The following is a 21484-nucleotide window of genomic DNA, read 5'->3' on the forward strand; positions in this document are numbered from 1 at the left end:
ATTCAAAGAAGGCGGCGAACTTCTTTGATCGGACGTGCCAGTGGAACGGATCCGCCGGCCTTCTCGTTTTAGTCCGAGAAGGTGGCTCCGCTGACTCTACCCCGTTCTTGCGGATAGGCAACGTGGACCCGTAAGTATACGCGAATGCACGCATTGGCGTCGACTCCTAACCGAAACGTCGAATTTCCGTTTGAATCGCGACGATCGCTTGCCCTCTCTTCTTTTCCAATTCCCAACTCTTTATGGATACGAACACCACTTCGTCTTATCTTACGACGCGTTAATTTCCTGCCGAACATCTTCTTTACTTCGAGAAAGTAACCTGGTACGCGAGATAAAGAGTTCGTAGATCGTTCAGGATTTTTAACGATATCGAATATTTCGATAAAGAAGCGAGCGACGGGAGAAATCGATTCTAATTGGACGGTCGATATCCGTATCGAGGAGAAATGGAAGGTGGTCGACGACGCTCATGGACAGATTATTCGAGACAGGTGCATACACAGGGGCTGGGGTCCGCGTAGATACGCGGCGGCGTCACGTGTGCGTGGGTCTCTCGTACGTATACATATATTTTATAATTAGCCGGTGGATCCGCGCGATAAATCAGCGCGCCGCCCGGGCTTAAGACTTAATTAAAAATTTAGTCAAAAACCAATTAGCGGCTACGCCGGATTAACATATTTCTAATTATCTGGCGGACACTTTCGGCCGCCCTATACCGTTGCCTCGACTACTTGCCATATACGAGACCGTCGCTCTCCTCACCGATGACTTTGCGATACATTTCGTTGCGCCCGACGGAGCCCCCCTTTTTTTTCTTTCATTTCTCTTTTCTCCTCGTTTCTCTCTCATTTTTATTTTTTCCCCTCGCCTTTCGTTCCCTCCGTTCCATAAGATATACATAATACTTCTTTCAACGAAGGATCACGCTCGACTAAGAGACGAGGTCGTTGCCACGATCCTCTCTCTCTCTCTCTCTCTCTCTCACTTCTACGGATTATTCTTTTCTTTTTACTCTTTTATTTTCTCCCGTTCAATCGTACGTAATGACGATCGATCCAGGTTCGATGACTCTCTCCTCCACTTACCTTTTGCTCTTGGTCGCGTATCCTGAAAGCCACGCAGATTACTTAAGGATCTCGCGTTTCGTTTCGATTTCACGAGTCACTCCTCGATCGATCCGCGAAATAACGCGACAACCTTCGAAGATTTATTACGGTTGGATAAACGCAAGAGTAATCGATAACAAGTCGGCGTAAATACTGAAATCATTTTTATTTCGCTATGGTATACTTCCATGGATAAATTATCATGTTACATTTATACAGAGCGCTTAGGTACATCCGTGACCTCGTCGCGTTCGCAGTGTGCTCGCGATACATTCGTCCATCTCGAGTCGATCGCGGATGCCATCGGAATTTACGCTTCTCCTCGCCCTTTTGGACGCGTGAAACAGAAAGAAATATCCCATTTAACGCTCGCATTTACCGAATCTAGCGAAGAATTTGGCTGGGAAAACGCGCGGATTTCTACGTACCTTTTAGAAAAAAGAGAATTTATTCGTTACGTCACACCGGTTGCGTTGCGTTCGGCGCAGAATATTGAAGATCGCGTGTCAAGTCTCTAATTTCGAATCTCTGTGTGCGCGTACCTCGATGAAAGACCGATTAAACGAACGAGACGTCCGACCTGTCGAACTTCTCGACTCGGTTCGATGCGATCGTTAAAGAACGATTTGCGAGCGGGAATTCTAGCTGAGCTGTTCTAGAGTGGAGTCATCGGCTACGTAGCGTATTTCTCTCTTCTTCTTTTTCTTCGACCTAATCGATTATCTCACCCGTAAATTTCCCTCCGGGGGATAAACGAGCCGAAGGAGCGGGTTAATTGAAACGGCGGAGTCGCGATCACAACGTCGTCGAGAGTCGCTTCTCGTTTTGTTCTTTTCGTCGATCGCCTCCGGTTTTCGTCGCATTCTCTCTCTCTTCGCGAAATCGGAAGCCGAACGTCCTGTACATGCGTCGATATATTAATATTTATATATACATACGTACACTTACGCGATTCGATAGACGTCTATTTACAATATGTACATCGGTTTCGTACGATTTTTTTCATTGTGAGATCAAACGCCTTGAAAATGCTTTCTAAATGCCGTCGCGTCACGATCGCACGGACCAGCCTCTAGCGACTATTCGATCACGTTCGTCGTCGTATTTGTAAATTCATCCGTGTCTGTTTCGCGTGGAATAAACCGATTTCGAGGCGAAGAAACGGGCGAACATAGAAAAATAAAAGAGAAACGAAAGTCAGCGAGTTCGGTGCCACGTTTTCAAAGACTTTTCCCTGACTCTGGCGAATGATCGCGGCGGTAAAAGTCACCGTCGATTTATCGTTTCGCGACCAAAGCTGAAAACATTTCGTCGCGTCGCTTCCTACGACGAACGAACACCGGCATTCTCGTATCGCGCGTTATAAACTCGCGCCGACCTCGCGTACAATTTCCTTCACGTCCGTACCAGATCGCGTTCACTTATCGTCACTGGAATAGGTTTCGCAGATTCGATGGAAGCGAAATCTCCGATTTCTCCGAGGTTCTCCAACGGTGATGAGTTTGAAGATCGCGCTTTTCACCCGACCGGTGGTTATCGGTTTGTTTTCCTCTTCCTGGCGATAGACCGTAATGTCTTTTGGAACGTGGAGCTTCCGCTTAATTATCGCGGTACGTCGTTCGCGATGCCACCCTTCGAAAACCACGTTCCCTCCTTTCCTTTCTCCGCTATTTTGCTCGCGATCACAAATCACTGATTATTTATTGCCACAAATTCGAAAAGCCTACGTTCGAAGCTCCTGCCCGATCTGTTCCACCCGATTTTCTCACCCCTTCGTTTCGCTCTCGAACACCGATCGCGCCTCGAAAAATAATTTCTCTGCTTTGCCGAATCTCGAAACTTCAACACCAATTCTTCAAACCCATCACCATCTTCCAAACCACCACAGATTCCTCTCTGGTCCTCGTTTCTTCCACCTCTTAGCCGTACAACGATTCCACGGTCGCTTCCAACGAATCTCGCAGTTGTCGTTTTTTCTTTTCCAAACGAAGTCGACGAGCCGCCAGGCTATGGTCCAGTCGATTCCGCGAGTTGTTCGAGTTCGATCGAATCTCGCAACGCGTTTCTTGTCGTTCGGCAGTCTGGATGAGGCAGACTGGCCAGGATTCGAGCGACTTGAGTTGGCGCAGCTCGACTCTGCCTTATTAAGGTCTGTGTCCAGGGGGCCCCATGAACATGGCTGCCGCGGCTGCGACATGGGTGTGCCTAGCCATGGCCGCCGCGATGAAGGGAGGCACTCCTGGTGTTCCAGGAGGCCCCACTCCGGAGAACATCAGGCCAGAGCCAAAACTCGGGTGCAACAAGGGCCTCGCGGAAAGCCTCAGCTTCTCGATTTCCGCCTCCTGCAGGCGCTTCGCCTTCGCTCGCCTGTTTTGGAACCAAATTTTCACCTGCAACAGAGGAAACTCGTGAAGGGTTAAATCTGGTTACCGAGGGTCTCGAGAATCCATTGTTTCGCGCTATCGTTGCGAACAAGTTGGCTTTGTCAAAAAAATAAACCGAAGCATTCGTCGGTTCTTACTGGCTCCGCGGTATCCTCTTGTAACCTGATCGGACGTTCGCGAGATCTCACAGCCGAACGATACGCGTCCGTTAGATTGCGTAATTTGTGCAAATAAAGCGCTCTTGATCTTTGCGTTATTTCTCTACGAAACGACCGTGTTCTCCTCGGACTTACAAGACTACAAATCCCCTTCAAGATCAGTCGAGAAATATTTCGTTGCACGGACAACGACGTAATAATCGCACGAAGCAAAAATTCTTAACGAGCGATCGTCGCTGCGCTCGGTTCTCGAAATTTGTTCTACAAATCGTCACCACAGAAACGAGCACCGCGTCACCTCGTGCTATTATCCGGTATGTAGCAGTGACTGCAATCAACACCCAAAACGCTGCTTACTTTCGACTTATAATTTACTTCTACCGCTACGCGATCTACAATTTCGAAGATGGATTTTCGTGGAACCTCGTCCCCGTACTCGCAGACGACTGGTCCACGGAAGCTTGACGCGACTTGCAGCTAAAGTAGAAAACGGCCGCGGTGGACGGACACAGACGGGAGGAGCGCGTCGATACGCGCGGTCGCGTAATTAAATAATTACGCTATCGATCAAGCGTGCGGTACGTAAGCGGTCTAACAAGGGACGCGACGGGATCGAGCTGAACGGCGAGCAGAGAAAATAGGTGCACCACGGTACTGCATGAACGGCTATTTAGCGCGTAATTAGCCGGCTCAAATTGGTGAAAGCAGCCGGTCGTACGGAGCGGCCTGTTGGAATTCGTCGATGTAGTTGGAAACTTGCTACGTGGAAAAATATGCGGCTCGAATTCGCGGCTCGAAACCCTTCTCTCGGCCGGTTAATTGTGTTTGCACAGTCGCCGGCCAATTTTTCTGTTTGGACAGATGCGGCCGCCGCTGTAGCCGCGTCGCGAATCATCGAATTACGACACGCTGTCCGACCATCAGTGCTCCGGCGTTCAGCGTCTGTTTTTAGTAGCAAGTACGAGTAATCGATCGCGATTTCCCTGTGGCAATCGTCCACTGGAAAATTTTCCGTTCTCGTTGGTCGCGTCAACGACTAGTTAACGAACATCGAAATCAATTGGCATCCATGTGCACGGTCGTTTCGACGTTATTAATCGCACCAGCGATATATAAAGAATCGTACTCGTTCAAGTCAGAGTTACTTTTGTCGATACCTTGGCTCAAAGGTTTATAATTAGAATGGATTTAGGTGCACCGATAGGTAGAAAGGGAGAAAGACGACGGGTGTTCGAGATCGTAGGATTTCGATGAAACAATGGATTGTTCGAATTAAACGGAAATTATTCAAAAGATTTGTTGGAGTCGTTGAAATATTCCTAACTGTTAAAGTATGAAGGATGTTGGAAGAAGGCTTGATCCAGCTACTTAATCCATCATCGGAACGCTAATGTCCTAGTAGCTGCATGCGTAACAACGACGATCTTCCTATTATCGTCGTTATTATTCTCGTTACCACTATTTTTATCGAGCGTAATGCGCGCCGACTACGTTAGCTCCCCGGGGAATTAGCATTAAACACCCTGGAGCACGCGTAACGAGTTCAAGGAGCCGTAATCTGATCGCTAAAGCTGGTATAATGTTGCGGAGTTTAAGGGTAAATAAGAATGCAGATGCGAGAAAGAAAGAGAGAAAAAAAAAAAACGATATAAATCGCGTAACTCTTTAATAAATCAGCCACGATGTCGGACACGTTAGGCGTATGTACGTAACTCAGGCCTCGCGGAGGATACTCTCGTCGCTTAGAAAGTAGAAATCTCGCATCGCGTGACAATGTGCAATCAAATCGTTACTGGTTCCCCGAAGGAGGAAAGACATATTGCGATATTCCGCGTGGTTTTTCTCTTCAGCGACGACTTCCTGTTTTTCACGGTTAGCCTGACGCTTTACCATCGGCGGTTCGCGCGCTCAATTTTCCAGCCACGGGAATAGCAGCACCGCCTCTGCGTTTTCTATTCCGTTCCTGCAATTATCCTCCCTTTTTCTCGATCACCGTGACGAAGGATTAAAATCGATCCTTCGACCAGAGAAACCGAACAGGTTAAATCTCGATCGTTGTCCTCTATCTGTAGCACGTAGGCGACTGGATCGAATCGATCCATAACGGATCATTTTTCAAACACACGAACAACAACGCCGAATCGTTCCTTCGAGAAGGATCGATCCTTCGAACGGAGAAAACGGCGCTATCGCGTTGTTGTAACCGCGCGAATATCGCAACCCAAATCGCGGACATACCTCTTCGTCGTGGGTGAATAACGAGAGGAGAGTGCCGGCAGGGTGGCGATCCGAGACCGTTTCGGAAGGACGAGGAAGACAGGAGGCGACCGAACGATCGTAGCTTATCCAAGCAAACGAACAGGACACGAGGCTTCATTTCGTCCGATGCATCGTAATGAATACGCAAAGTGTATTCGAGCACGCTAGCCGAGCTACGAACGATAATGGCCTGATGACGATCGTCTTTTTGGTCTGGCTGCTACACGTGTTGCGGGACAACGAACGTCTAGCTGGCGTAAACGCTGGCTGGTTAATTTTATTACGGCTTACCTCGTTCCCAGGATTTTTCTCTCATCGCTATTTAAACGACCGTTAAACGAATCGAATCGGTCGGCCGCGAGATTACGATTCGTCTGACAAATTTCTGTCTCGTAAGACACGATCAATTTCAAACATACTTGCACCGGCGATGATTAGCGGCTTAGTACTGTGGTTAATTAATATCCCGGCAGAGCGTGTATTTCGTTATCATCAGCGGAGGAAACAGTTCACCGCGTCTAGTACAAATTAGTAGTAGAGGCAGAAAGTTAGGGTCAGACAGCTAATCATCGTGCTCTTTCTACCCCAGCGTATCGATAAAAACACTTTTCAATGTTCCAGCCGAGTTTTCGTTATTCGTAGTCAATTTTACAAGGTGCACATAGCAAATGAACCGGCGTATCGACTTTACGAGTCTCTACAAGCAGGTGAATTTATAGATCCGGTCAAGCCGTGGTATAGTTACGCGTGTACATGGTAAGTCCTTCTTAGTATCGCAATTATATCGCCTACAATGTACAGTTGTTCGTGAAAGTATCCTAACACTCCTAGAAACACTTTTTACGAATATGTTGCGCGCGTTATATAAAACATTTTGAAACTTGGTCGACGTAAAGTTTGAAAGAAACGACGCCTGAAGCGAGCGCGCCTGATCGGGTGTCGCAAAAACGCACGGAAACTCCGAAAAACCGAAACGAATTCGTGTATGTATTTTGATTCGCCACGGTGTCGCGCGTACGTACGACGATGCATAGAACGGAGAAAACAATTCGGCCCGGTCGATCCGTTACCGGCGGCATTTAAAAGCGTCTTCTGTTCGTTGCGCGCCAAATGAGCGCCGATCATTTCGCCTGATACAAAAATTACGTATAATATCATTTCATTACGTTCAATTTAATTAACGTCAATCATGTTAATTGCCAGCCGACTCCGTAGAAGGGTGTGTAATTACCCGCCTCGATGTGATGTATCTGATGCGCGAGAACCAGACAAGAATTTGCTCATTTCGATCGCGACCTGGCCGGGCAATTACGAAACAAAGAAGAACGAACGAACCGGCCGTAACAGAGGGAAATAAAATAGCATCGCGAGAAACTACAGAGAGACGAACAAATGTACGTAAAGGACGAACGAATCGTAAGTTCACGGGACGGGCTTTCGAACGAAATGAGCCTCTTGTTGCGTGCGAGCCACTCTTTTTTGCCACTTTCTCTATTTACGCGTTTCCGAGAATAGCTTCTTAGCCTCTTACAAGCTCGAGTTCCACGTATTTCAGGCTACGATATTTCCAAGTATCTAATATCTGGCCGAACGATCGATTAAATCTCCTCGCAGTGTAACTGCCGTTTACTCGCAGCTCGTTCATACGAACAAATTAACGCTCATCTTCGGCCGAGCTTTTGTTATTCGAACTTGCGAACCACCGTTCATTCGAGCGCTGTTCGTAGATTGCGCGCGTCTCATAAAGGGACAAAATGCACAGACGTGCTCAACATCGGTTTTCCGTGCATTATCTCGTATCGTCGGAACTAATAAGAGGAGATAGCCGGTAAATCTTCGTCTTCTTCCCAGACACGTTTAGTTAAACCGTTTAGCTTTACTATACACATTTTCAAAACCTAATAGTCAATTTCCATATTGGTACTTGAGCATCCGTTATTTACTTTCGACCACTCAACGAGGACATACAAATTTACGATCGTTTGATTATCTCCGCCGTAGTACGTAATTTCTTCGAGCGATACTCTACGGAGTATACCAACTAAACGCACAGCATTTCTTTACGTTCGAGCTACACGCGTTTGCAAAGCCGCGCGCAAAACGCTTCTCCTCTAATGGCTAATTGTTCGCGGCGGTTAGAAGCTTAATGGCAAACTCTTTCGACCAGCCTCACCTGCGTTTCCGTGAGGTGAAGGGACGACGAGAATTCCGCTCGTTCGGCGATAGTTAGGTACTGCTTTTCGCGAAATTTTTTCTCCAGGGAGAGCAGCTGCTGCGTGGTGAACGGTGTCCTCGGCTTGCGATTTGGCTTGTGCTTCCTCAGGGTGCACCTGACCGGCCCTGGCCCCGGTCCTGGCAGCCTCAGATCGCCTGCAACAGATTCGAAAAACTGCCGATCAGTGACAAAACACGATTGAACGGGGACTGGTTCTCCCAGCATCGTCGACTCTGGCGAATTAGAGATTTATTTGAAGGAAGTCGAGCATCTTTTGCAAGATCTGTGAAACAGGGTGTTGTCGAATAGAGTGTCGTACCTTTTCAAAGATACTTGCGCGAAGAACCAAGGAATTAATTAATGTTCGAGGTAGATAGACTAATTACGTAATCTGCCGAAGCAAAGGTAGCGAAACGCGCCAGTTTAAGAGGCAACGTTATAAACTGGCGATGTCCACGACCGCAATAGCGCAGCGCTCGTTCGATCGCTACACGAGAGAATATGTCTACACGCGGATTAAATTAACACGAACGATCACATCGGGAGAGCGAATTAAGATATCGTCGGCGCGGAACCGTAGAGTATTTTTTGGTGATGCGATAGTCCAGGTAATTATTGTCGTACTATCGGAGGCTGATAAATTAACGTTCGATATCGTGGCTACCGACGCACGGCGAAAGACGATGGAAAGAAGAGAGAAGGGAAGTTGCAATTATACCATTATTTTCATCATCTTTCTCCATGCCACTCGTTAATGATAAATGCATTTACGGATATTTACGCTTACTTACTAGACCGCTATTTATATACAACGAACGCGAACACACGTTCCTTCCGTCTGTCTCTTCCTTCGGGCGGCACTCGATCGATTAAAAATGCATTATGTCGGTCGATCGAAACAGCGAAAGGAAGATCGTCCATGCTACATACATGTATATGTATATATTTATATGTATACGTTTATCGTTTATTATGTCATCGAACGCGATAGAAACGAGAGAGACGCTCTCGAATATCCGATAGCGTTACAAAGTTCGTAATATTAATCATGTCCGCGCAGATTTGTTCGGATGGTACGAAATTATCGTCACGTTATTCCCGTGTATGCGTTGCATAATAATTATCCGCGAGCCACCGATAACGTTCATCGGCGGCCGTTAATTAGTGCGCGCGCGCGCGCGCGCGACCATTTCAACGAAAACGCGCTAAACTTTTACCGGTTTCCTTCCTTTACCGATTTCGATTCGGTTCGTCGAGAACGATTTTGCGTGATTTCATTGTTCCAACGCCTTAAGCTTAGTCCTTGGCTTCGGGGTATCGACGCTCGTACGAAATGGCAAGATCGTCCTCTTTTGGAAATCGGCGTACGCGAGTGCTCAACAAATTCACCTCAGGTTCGACACGAACCAAGTACAGAACGCCAACTGGACTTTCATCGACGACAAGAAACTCAAGACAGGGAAAGAAAAAGACAAAGAGACAGAAACGATCGAGATGGCAGCGCGAAAATCCAGCCTCGTTTCGCGTTAACGATCGCGTTCACATAAATTACCCGGTCGTCGGTCGTGCGTGCGCACGCGCGTTTCTCCGCGACCAGCGTCGGCGGCGTTCGTCGTTAATCCCCAATTTACAGAAGCGAACCCGGGCACGTTCGACCGCCGAGGCAACGGTTCCCCACCGATCGGTCGCCAACGATCGATGAAATTGAATCGTAAAGAGGAAAAAAGAAAGAAAAAACAAAGAAATAAAAATAAATCGTTTCCCCGTTACGCTCGCGTTTCGTTCAACGCGGTGATTATCCTCGCGTCCTGCCGCCGTTCGATGATTAACTCGTACGCGTGTCATTAGCCGATCCTTCCTTCGGTCCGCTCTCGTTTTGCTACGGATTCTTTCTCCGCCAGAGGACGACTGTCTCGTCGTATTTTAAACGAACTCGCGAGCTTCGAGCATCCTTGTACGTTTCAACGTACGCATACTACCCGTTGCGATCGAACGTTTACAACGTCTGCCGGTTCTACGGCAAAGAAACTAATTACTACTCGTTTACCTGAAAGCTCCAGCCACTCTGTAAAAACCATCGTTCTACCGTTACCTCGTCCGTCGATTCATTTTTACGATGCAATTTTCACCATGGACAAGGCGACATTAAGGGGACGCAATTCGCCGCGTCGCTTCACCGGTATACTCGATTATCGTTAACGGTACGAAGAAAGCAAGCGTCGTTAGCGATCGTCCGTCGTCGATCGGTAGGTACAACTATCGGTATAGCATCGGGAAGGTGGATCGGTAGAGTATTGTGGCGTGTGGACGATTTCGTTGGTCGGCCCCGGTGACAAAAAGCCGCTGTTCGGTCGAGGACCGGGTCGAAAGGATGACGATTTCGTGGCAAGCAGCGGGGCAACGGCGAATTCCACGCGCTAATTAACGATCGGCCAGGGACAAAAAGCAGGGAACGGGCTGGCGGCATTGTCCAGCGGATCTGTCGCGACATCGGTATTACGTCTTCCATTCTGGTTGGCGTTGCCCGTTTCACCGCTATCGACCAGCCTGCTTGGCTAGTCCGCTCACATAACCGATCAATATGTTCCTCTTAGAGGCTAATTAATTTCTGCTAATTAAACGCTCGCTAGGATCTCCGAGGAAATATATCTTGCGGCCTGACTTTCCGCGGAGCGCGTGGACAAAGCACCTGCGCCTGTCCCTGGCCAGCCTGGCGGAACTTTTGCGCTCTTTCCTTTCGCGTTCTCGCGTTTGTGTGCGAGTTTGGCTTGGCATTGTCTCCCGGCACCACGTGGGACACGGAAGTTTCAATGGGCGATTGCATCGGCCGCTTGCGACACTTGGCCGCTGAGAGGCGTTCGCAACGGCGTTACTCGAGGAAACGATCCAGGATTTTCGAAAGGAATACCTTTCGCGAAAACAAGCTTCGAGCGTAGATTCGAATATTCGCGTGGCTGTTCCCGCGGCAGAGAAAGCCAATTAGAAATCTATAGCGCGTGAAAAGCTCTCCTCGTCCGGGAAACAGCTTCGATGTACAAACGATGTTAATCGGCCAACGATAGCGTAAATCCCAGTTCCGATAAGACAAGCGACTGCGATCGCCTCGCTTTTTGTGCCTCGTAATTGGAACTGCGATGGAAGAAAGCAATTAGTCGTGGCCGACGTGAAGATCGAGTAAAATCGAATGGTCGTAATTAACGGTTGCTTGAACGTATGTACCTACTATATTCGATATTTAACGGTTTAAAACATTTTAGAACGCAACACGAGAAAGTTGCCCTTAAAGTATCGCTTTTTCCGCGCCTACGCTTTCTTACCTTTTTTTTTTTACCGATAATTCCGTGTCACGGAGTCGTATAGAATGCTCGTTATTAATTATCGAGATTTATCGCGGATCATTTGTATCGCGAGCTTCTTCTCCATACATCTCGCGCATTATCTGCTCGCGAGGGAAAGAGTAATGAATTCCCAATGAAGTTGCTCCATCGCGGCGGCAATAAATTCTTTGCCGGGTAAAATAGTCGCTGATGAAACGCAGAACGAAACGGGTTTCATCTTTCGCTCTCTGTCGACGCTCGCGATATCGCGCTAACAATTCGCGTATCTCGGCCAGTTACGTCTCTTACTAATCACCGGCCCCTCGTTCAATATGTTTCTTATGAACGACAATTAATTTCTGCTAATTAAATGTTCGCATAATTTATGATCGATACGTGGCAGCGTATACGCGCGAACGTTCTCCGCGGAGAATCCAGATATTCGTCGACTCTCGGCAAGCAACGAGACAAAGTTTCCGACTCTTTCGCAAATAAGACGAACCTCCAACTCCAACCGACCAATTAAACTTTTACTCCTTCTCTGCTGCAATAAGTTGCACCTGATTACTAATTTGCCCGCTTTCTACGATTAATTGCGGATCATAAGCCGCTGGGATAGCAAGCGCGCGTTGTTCTTCCTATATAATTTTCTTTTATCGTTCAATCTTCTACCAGTTTCCGTGTTATGGCAATATCACTTTTTGCCACATCTCTATCCTCCAGCATACTCTACGTTAAACGCTTTGACGTTAATTTTTCACCTAAATATCAGGTTGTAACGAGTATTGAGAAATATTATAGAAACGTTAGTCGTGTTACTTGCGTTAGCTGCTACGAACGAACACGGTACAAGTACCTGTGCATAATTTCATATAATTTACTAAAAGTCCAACAACGTCCACGTTGTTTTCCGCCAAGAAGACGATAAGATTGTTGTTTCTTTGATTCCCTTATCGAATAAGACACGGAGACCTAACGAAAACTTAATTATTCGATCTGCTGGAGATTCGCAATTAACGAGACATCGATCGACGCGCGATGAAACGCACCACAATCGGAAGAGAAATCCTTCGAGTCGCAAGCACGCGTCTCCGTGAATCGGCGATTCCAGTCGCGCAACAGATCGATATGTTCTTCTTGCTAGCCAATTAATTCTCGTTAATTACCACATGCTACGCAGGGACTAACGAGGCTAGATGCGTCAGGCGCGTACGATCGCATTGTTTCGTCCGTTCGTTGTCGTTCGTTGTCGAATATTCCCGTATCGTTTCACCGAGAAATCGCGCGCGGACCGCGCTGCGCTAGACCCAGCCACGCGCTCGAACTGCGCTAATTAAACGCGTTAATAACGATCTCCGAACGTGCATGCGGATCGTTCGTTTGCTGCGCCGCATAATTAGCGATAAAAATCGGCATGAATGGAATATCGATCGAGTCAGAGAATAAAGAGAACGATACTTCCGTTGGCGTTGCGTGTTCGGTACGTTGGTTAGCAGCGGCAGCAGTTTCGTTCTAACGAATTTTAGAAACGATGGTTGTCACGTCGTTGGGAAAGGAAAATATATATATATATATATAGCGACATTTAGGAAAAATCAAAGGGCAACGTGTTCTTATCGTTCTATCGAGTGAGACTCTCTGTGTCGAAAAATTCCCAGTTTCGGCGATGAATTCTCTAAAATAGGTTCTACTGGTTTTCTATTTTTATAAAAGAAAAATTTCGCAAAGATCAGAACAAACGATAGTTGTACAAATTCTTGGTTGACGGACAGAGTTGGACGTTCTACCTAAAGTTCAACATCTTTCATTCGTTTTTTTATCGAGATACAAGGTCGACGGATGTCTCTGTGCGGTTTATTTAGTTTATTTGGCTATGCGGTGAATGTAGATACAGTAATCCCATGAGAAGCCGGCGAGATGCTAATTCATCGCGTTATCGAATAGCGAACAACCGTCTCTCTCAAATTCTCCATGAATCTGAAAGCAGCTTCCATAAAAATCCGTCGAACAGGTGTGCACCATTTATCCTACCTCGGCGTGTCCGGCGGAGTTACTTATCTACCATCGGCGGTATCTAACTCAACGTATCCAACAGCCGCCGAATTGTACAAAACGTTGCAAATGAATGTGATTCATTAGCGTCCGACTCCACGCTGTAATTCGTTTCTCTGTCGTCTTCAATAGCCTCGAATACGAGAATCGCGTAGAAAAAGCACGATAAGTGTGTTTTTCCTCATGTCCGTGCATTTTAGCGTCGCATTGTCATCAAGCAGAAGAATGTTGGTATTACGCGATTGAAAAGGAAAACAACTTGTTAGTCGCAGAGACGTCGTGCTTTCAAGAACAACCGAGAGGTCGATCAAATTTTGTAGCGGTCAAAGGTGTAATTAACCAGTCAAGCAGATTAAGAATTTTGAAGAGGACGAGAAAACGCACGTTCAAGCGCAACATCCAACCAAAAGGCAATTGCGCTAACGCGGGATCGATCGACTACGCGACCTACCGAGTTTTGAAATTGCTGTGCTGTAGAAAATGAGAAACGTGGCTTATTATTACGTTCTTCCCTCTTCTCTTCGTATCGCATCCGCGCCTCGTTATCGCTGCTGCATCTCTTCGATTCTTAGAAACGTCCTGTTAAAAAACCTGAACCGCTGCCAAGAATACGCAAAGATATCGATACGCTTGTGGAAGAATGTCGGTGGTTGATGATTACCAATAAACGAGAAGAAAGGGCTCGTTTCACGGCAATTAACGCGCCAAGGGGTGGATTTTCTTGGGCCGACTTCCGGAAAAACCGCGGCAGACCGTCGGCGGTGCTCGTTTCCCCGACGAAACGCTATGTGGACGGTAATTACGCTCGGGCAGGAATGATGAATTGTTCGAAATATTTTGTGGAACATCATCGGGGACGAGCGTCGTTAATTCATTCCTGGACACGGAGGCCAGCAGATAAATGCGTACAGGCCGACGGTGGCGTTCGAGCGTTATAAATGACGTCCGTATTCATAATTTTCGAAACGCCACCGCCCAGTGACAGGCCTACGGATTATCTATCGGCTGGACGAGGCTAGTATCACACACACCCTCCCTCCTCTCTACCCCTGCCTTTCTGATAACCACCCTGACTCTCTGATGAGCTTTCCATCGTCTAACTTTTCGCTGACGCCTGCCATTCTTCGCACGATTTCACGACGTTTCTACGAACCGATCGCGATCAACGCCATCGAGAATAGAGTTCGGAAGTTGGATTTTTATAGAAACAGAGATTTCGAAGGTTATGGTCGAAGTTTCGCACGTCACTCCGCAAGTAGGAATCGGAAAAGCAAAAACGGCCGAAGCTAGGTGAAAGCAGGGCAATTAGAATTTGCAACACGACTCCTCGCGGTCTGGCTAAGTTTTTGCGTGGCAACGAAGGCACTCCGTTCACAGCTGTCGGCAATGCGTTGTTCTTCGCTGAATATTTCGTCGACACGCAACGGCATTCGCGTTTCTATCGTTCGACGATGACCACCGACGAATTTAGCCGAGAACGAGTTCGCTTTACTAGCAGCAATTTGCCCGACCAACGAAAGATTCGATGCCCCGCGAGAGCTACGAACGTACGCAGCCGCTCGCAAGTTCCCAACGACATTTTAACAGATGGTGCAACGGGAACGTTGAACGTTCGCGAGATAATATTCATACACCTTGCACGCCTCTCGCTTCATCAACTGGCCGATCCATCTAATCGCCATTCCACTCGCCAGATTGCAACGTCTGCTGAAAAACCGAAGGTGAAGTGATAGCGAACGAATCTCGGCGTAGAACAGGCATCCGCCGAAGGAAGCTAACTACCGAAAGCATCCTAATGTCTGGCGTCTGTGGATCGTCCCGGAACACCCTCGAAATTCCACGTTCGCCACGTCGAACCGTCGTCACCCACGACTAGCGTCGTACGCGCTCGAAAAACTCGTTCACCTCGAAGAGATGCCGTCTAATCAGTGGCCATCCACCGGGACAGCGAAGGAACGGGAAAGATTGCGTTAATCAGCGTCGAGGAAATTCGAAACGGATCAACTTCGCCGGAGCTCGGTCGAGAGACGCGGGTAATTGGTCTCGCGCTGCAAAGCGAACGAAAAAGATCACGCAGGGGGCGATAGTAGGGAGAAAAGGAGACGGAGGAAATATCGTGACTCGAAAATATAGAGAAGGAGAAGAGCGTAGAGAGAGGGGAGAGGAGAGGCGAGCGGTTTGTCGTTATTATTCGCAAAAAGCGCGAGTGGATGAGGTTGGTCAGGAAGCTGGGTGTGCCAGGGCGAACCTAACAAGGGCAGTTTTTAGACCGACTTGAATGCATTATGGATGGCCGGCGTTATGTATGACTCTATCATGCTGCTCAGAGCTCGAGAACTACCGAGTACATCTCCCTGTGTCCATCCCCTGTCTTCAGCGTTCGGCTACACGGTGGTAACGACACTACCCGAGAGAAGTACGTCTCTTCCACACGTACGCGTTCGCGTTCCTTCCCCGAGATTTTTCTACCAGCCTTTAACGACCTTCGAGATTTCTTTCTCGGAAACGACGCGTGTTTCCCACTACCGTAACGTTCGTAATTTCGCCGGCGAGAACAACGCAACCGCGCTTCCCTAGAGTCCCCGTTTTGCATGATTTGTCGATTTTCGCATAGGCCGTCGAGATTCGGACGAAGGGACAACCAATGAGAGTGTAGTATATATCCTTTTTGTTTATATATTTTATCTCATAGGTTCGTGGAAGATTTTTTTAAATAAACGTTTATTGGGGGGGAGGTGGCAGCAGTTTTAATCGGAGGTCGAGACTCCGAGGAACTGTTATCGACCTGCGAAATTTTAATTTACGAGACATCGAACGAGAGTGAAAATACCTTTTAGCGAAAAGAAGAGGAGAACCTGTAAGACTTCGATCCCGAATTCTCTGAACGAAGTTAATTTAGCAGGAGTAAAAATTTTAATTGGAGCTAGGCAGAATTGCGAGACTTTAAAGCGGTTGACGCAAAGCTGTCATCGACAAGGTGAAATTGTCAATTACGTGTAAGAATCGACGTGGATGTCAGAATCAGGAGCGAAGGCATTGCCACGGTGCGTTTCCGCGAGTAGAACGATTCATGGATCGAAACGGGTAGCCAGCTGGTTTAATTGACCGATTATTTCGCGTGGTTGACGTATTCCACGCCCTAGCTCGACAGGAAACAAAAGTAATTCCAGTCAATCGGTGATTTACTCGGTCGTCATAGTCCTCTAACGTCGAAGACCGATTTTTTCGCCGAGCAAATCGCTTCGTGGAAATCGTTGCGACACCAGACGTCACCGATACCGACGCGACTAACAGTTTTCCCTGGATACATCGACGCGCTGCTATCCGCGAACTTTCAAATACATATTTCGTTTCGCCTCGTAAACAACGATTCTCGTTTCTCATCCGCGTCAGGATGAGAACGAACGCTCAACCAGGAAACGAAGGATGGAAGGTGCGTCTAATAGCCTGGGTAGTTAGTATCAAAGGATCGCGAATTGTTAATCATCGTCATTGTTCGAGCGACATTAACGCAACAAAGTCGAGAAACTGGAAACCGTCGTCGTTAGATCTTTGGCGTGAAGATAAAGAGCGCGATTCAGAAAAATGCGTCTCTGCATTGTGCATGTCGCGTCGCGTATCGCGATACGAAAACCAAACGTAAAAGATTCGTTACGTCCAATCATCGTGTTTGCCGTGAACGCGTCATCCGTTCGTTAATAAATCATTTTTCCGTCGAATCTAACAATCTCGCGATACCCGATTTCAGAGTCTGCTTTGATCGTTTACTTTCGTTCGCGGATATCGACGACGCGCCCTTTCAACGCGTATGTATCGTTGCCAAAATGCGAAATTCCACGTAGAACCAACCCGAGGAAAAACCTACTATAAATCCGCGAGAGAACTGCGTACACAGCGTGGTCTCTTCTCGAGGTGGAAAGGCTTTTCTAGCCTAACAACTTCCGAGTTCCAGAGTTGAATTACGTAGCCGTAGCCGGAGAAGCGGACCAGTGGCGAACGCTTTAGCACGTAATTCCGATAATAACCGGGTTCTCGCGTGACCGGCAACGCTAATATCGAGCGTTATGGGGCTGCGTGTTACGAGTGTCGTGGCCTGTGCCACCGGCACCCGGCGTACTCCTTCCTAATCATCAACATTGTAACCTGGGACGGCCGCGCGGCTCGCAACCCACCGCCGATAGGCGAAAAAGAAACGAGAATAACGATTTACGGAGGCAAGTTAGTTACGCCGTACCCGTAAATCGGCTTGATAAGTAGCGTGTACCCGGCCCTCGGCTAATATTCCACCGGCGAACCGCGCGATGTGGCTTTGATGCCGGAGAATAATGGGTTGCGCGCGCGCGCGCCAGCCGCGAATCGATGCTCCTTTCTACGGTTCGCCTGAATTTCAAGCGGTTTCACGCCAACCGGTTTCCCATTTTCTTCCGTTTATACCATTTAGGAGGTGGGCTTTGTTATTTCTGAGATTCGCCCGTGTATTTCCAACGTCGTGGTACAGGTTGGTTCAGGAACCGAGATCGTAATAGCGAGATCGTGTTAGCAAGTAGCGAGAGGAAGCGAGTTTCATCGAGTAGGATGCACGCGCGCCGGCTCTGTTTCGATAAGGCGATACCATGGTGGATTATACGCGTCTCGTTTTTACAACCGACGATTAAACGCGCTCTTAAGGGACTCTTTTATTGCGAATAATCTGTACGAAGGGATCAATTCGGCTGTAAAATTGCGCGCGCAATTACGGTCGACTCGAGCGCGAGATGTGGGACGCGCGATAGCGGTGCCATCGTTTATTTTATAATAAGCGGCTTCCGTCTCTCTGGCGGACTCGAACACGCTGCCTCTTGGGCCTGCCATTTAAATCACGGGCCTCGCTGCTCGCTCTCGTGCCTTTCGTTTCCAACGAAACTTCCATTCCTTCGTCGATCGCGCCGTTCGATCCGGCGATTCTGTTCCGGACCGGCAAGTGGCACCGTCCTTACGGAAACGCGTGGATGGAAACGGACGGGGTCGAAGGTCGGACGGGGTCGAAGGTCGGACAGAAGGTAGAAAGGTACTTACCGTTCGGACTAGTTGGCCCTCCGTGAGGCGTGTAAAGATGTCCGTGAGGATTGTGCGGATGCGGAGGTGGGGGTAGCCACGCGAAGCCCGCGAGAGAATGCGGAAATCCCGCAGGATTCCAGCCGGGTGCACCGGGTGCACCGGCTAGGTAAGGCGGTCCTTGAGACGGCCTCTGAACTCCTGGATGAATCGGTTGAGGCACTACCGGACTCGACTTCTCCTCCTTCTCTTGATTGTTGTCCAGCTCTCTGTCCAGCTCGCAGTCCGAGTCCATCACGTTTAAATCCTCCGACTGTCCCACGCTTCTGATCTCTTGATCCTCCAGATCCAAATGATCGGTGGTCCTGTCGCCTTCCAGCGAACGATTCGCCTCGGAGTCGCTTCTATCGTCCATGATCTCTCGTCTACTGACCGGCGACACGGATCGCGGACCAGCGATCCTGTCCATCCTCTCGTCCTCTTCCTGGCCGCGTTCCCTCTGAATCATAGATTCGGCGATCCTGTTGGCCGGCGAACTGGCGGACAATCGCCGATCGTCTCGATCCCTCTGTACCTCCTGGTCTATTCTAATCGGCGACGAAGACTTGTCGTGGCTGGCCGTTCTCGAGAAATCCTTCACGGTGAGAATCTCCTGCCGACCGGCCGACGGATGATCCTGATCCAGTCTGCTCGACGGATGATGATGATGATGATGATGATGATTCGCGAACGCCAGCCCGTGTGGACTCAACCTCGCTAGTAACTCTCTACTCTGAAGTCTCTGCTGCTCGAGAAGCAACTCGCGATACCTCGCTTCCACGTCCACGTTTTTCTCAGTATCCATCCGATCGTCGCTCTCTCGTCGAGCGAACGCGCCACCGCTGACGCCGGTCTTCTTCATGTCGCTCAGCAGGGAGTCCACGCTGAAGCTGATCTTGCCGCTTCGTGGCTTCAAGTTGGACGACGCGGACGTCGAAGTTGCCATATCGACGTCCTCGCACAGGCGATCGTTTCCGGTTCCTTGGCCCGTCACCACGCCCTCGCTGTTACTCATGCCGATTACCCTTTGTTCCTTCTTTTTCGTACCGCTGGAGAACGAGGATCGTGGGATCAGGTTGTCGGTCGAGAGGTTCCCGACGTTTCCCTCTCGGGATTCTCGACAAGTTACCAGGCTATGAATTTTGCCGTAGCGCCTATCCTCGGTCGTAGCACGAGCTTCCTAAATGTCTCTGCAAGACCTCGCCATCGATCACTTAACGCACATCGTAATTTTCACTCGGCTATCTCGACGCCACTAGCAGCTAACGAGCGGACGTACGTGCTACTCGCCACCGCTTTATCCTTGGAAACCGTTCGTCTTCTACCGGCACGCGAGTATCGTCCACCGACCTACGACGTCGTGGTCATCGTTCTCCGTTTTCCTCGCTTCTGCACGCTTATCGACGCGAACTGCCGAACGTCAGTGCGACGTCCAAGGGACGACCGTCATCGTAGCAGTTTATCGACTCGCAATTAGTTCGATACTGAGCAGCATCATCGGCAATGTTCACGGGCTGGCATTCGACGAACGACTCCCAAGCCCGTTATTCTCAGAACCCGCCGCATCGTCGTGGACCGACCGAGCCGGCGCGAGCGGATCCCCCCATTAAAGTCACAACAGTTTCTTTACGAGACCGGCATGACGATTCGATTTCTCCCGGTCTTTCTGCTCAAGCAGCCAACGACATTATCGTTACGCCGTCTCTTACGGTTCTTCCTTCGATCCACTTTTCGGTACCGATTCGACGAACCAGCGACGCGTCAATACATATCGATCTGTGTGTCCGACGCACACAGTTTCTCGCGCGAGTACAATTGCGAAACGACGTCGAATCGCAAGAGCCAAGAACCAAGCGCACTTCTCAACTTCGTATCTATCAGATACGTTGTCAGAGTTCCGTCGAACGATTCCGTACCAAGGGTCCAACTACAACAGACGATGCAACGATTTCCCAGGTAACCGGAGCTCGTAGCCGAAGCTAGGATCCGCGTATCGTCCCCGTCGCACTCTCACAATCCGGTGTCACAACGGTCGGCTACGCGCGGGGGGTGTGCAGAGAGTAATCTGCGTAATCTGCCGCGTGGTGGCCGGTGCTGGCGCGGAAACGACACTGATTACCAGTTCGGCTGCGGCTGCGGCCTGCCGAGACGTCCTCTCTCTTCTCGGTGGCGGCCGGCGTCGCGGTGCTTGCCGCCGTGGCGCGCCGCCCCCGCGGAACCCGTGCAACCGGTACCGTGTCCTATCCTCGGCCAATGCGAACCACTCCAGTCACACCACAGCCCTAACCCGGACCCCTGTTCGGTGGGCGTGTTTGTACCGCGCGACTCGGCCAATCCAACACCAGTTTCAACGTCGCCTTCGACTTCTTCTCCCGCTTCGGCATCGGGGAAATCGAGTTGGCCCCTCGCGTTCCCATCGTCTGGCAGATGGCGTTGCTTGGATCGTGAACGTGGTGGCGCTTGATGCGCGTCGTCGCGCGTGGGGATGAAAACGAGCGAGTGGACGAGCGTGGGGGAAGGTCGGCTCGAAGGGGCTGAAGCGGAACGACGCGGGGTCTGGGATGATGAGGCGACTGCTCGGGGAACGTGACGACTCCTAATTGTCTAATTCCCGGGCGCGATGCGCGAATTGATTGGCAATCCCCGCGTGCGTCTGTGTCGGTACCTGTGCGTGAGCGCGCGTGTACGCGCGCGCACGTTTCCTCCTCGTTTCCCTCGTCGCGTCGCCGCGTCGTCGTGGCTACGCGGCTGTTTGACGAGATAATGACGTTGTCGGGATACCTTGGTCGTGCTGCTGCAACGGGCAGGATCATTTTTTCTGCGGAAATTTCGCGATCTCTGGACTTGCACGTAGGAGGGTGTACGTACGAGGCAGGGGTGGCTCGCGTTCTACCAGGCTACGATAGACGACGGT

At 49.3% G+C, this 21484-nt stretch overlaps 2 protein-coding genes across 9 annotated transcripts in view; one reads left to right on the forward strand and one right to left on the reverse strand.

The window, feature by feature from the left end:
* The window catches only part of LOC122568510 (homeobox protein Nkx-2.5-like), a 179611-nt gene that overhangs the window by 44077 nt on the left and 114050 nt on the right, over window positions 1-21484 (forward strand). The window lies entirely within an intron of this gene.
* LOC122568466 lies at window positions 1260-20795 on the reverse strand. Of its 2 annotated transcripts, XR_006317086.1 has the most exons (4): window positions 18553-20795; window positions 8087-8283; window positions 1541-3502; window positions 1260-1439 (listed from the first exon to the last, which is right to left on the reverse strand). XR_006317086.1 is itself a non-coding variant. In XM_043728220.1 (3 exons), exons 1-3 carry the CDS (start codon window positions 19583-19585, stop codon window positions 3257-3259), a joined length of 1476 nt encoding a protein of 491 aa, XP_043584155.1. In that variant the 5' UTR covers window positions 19586-20795; the 3' UTR covers window positions 1260-3256. The 2 variants fall into 2 exon arrangements, 1 of the variants encoding a protein (XP_043584155.1); XM_043728220.1 differs by having other exon boundaries at window positions 1260-3502.

This window comes from Bombus pyrosoma, linkage group LG1 (assembly GCF_014825855.1).
Source record: "Bombus pyrosoma isolate SC7728 linkage group LG1, ASM1482585v1, whole genome shotgun sequence".
Lineage (NCBI taxonomy): Eukaryota > Metazoa > Arthropoda > Insecta > Hymenoptera > Apidae > Bombus > Bombus pyrosoma.

Excerpts from the sequence above, each read along its gene's own strand:
- LOC122568466 (XM_043728220.1), bottom strand. The coding sequence starts at position 19,585 with ATGAGTAACAGCGAGGGCGTGGTGACGGGCCAAGGAACCGGAAACGAT. Across the intron at positions 8,284-18,552 it reads AGGGCCAACTAGTCCGAACG|GCGATCTGAGGCTGCCAGGA; the intron begins GTAAGTACCTTT and ends AATCTGTTGCAG. Across the intron at positions 3,503-8,086 it reads TTCACCTCACGGAAACGCAG|GTGAAAATTTGGTTCCAAAA; the intron begins GTGAGGCTGGTC and ends CCTCTGTTGCAG.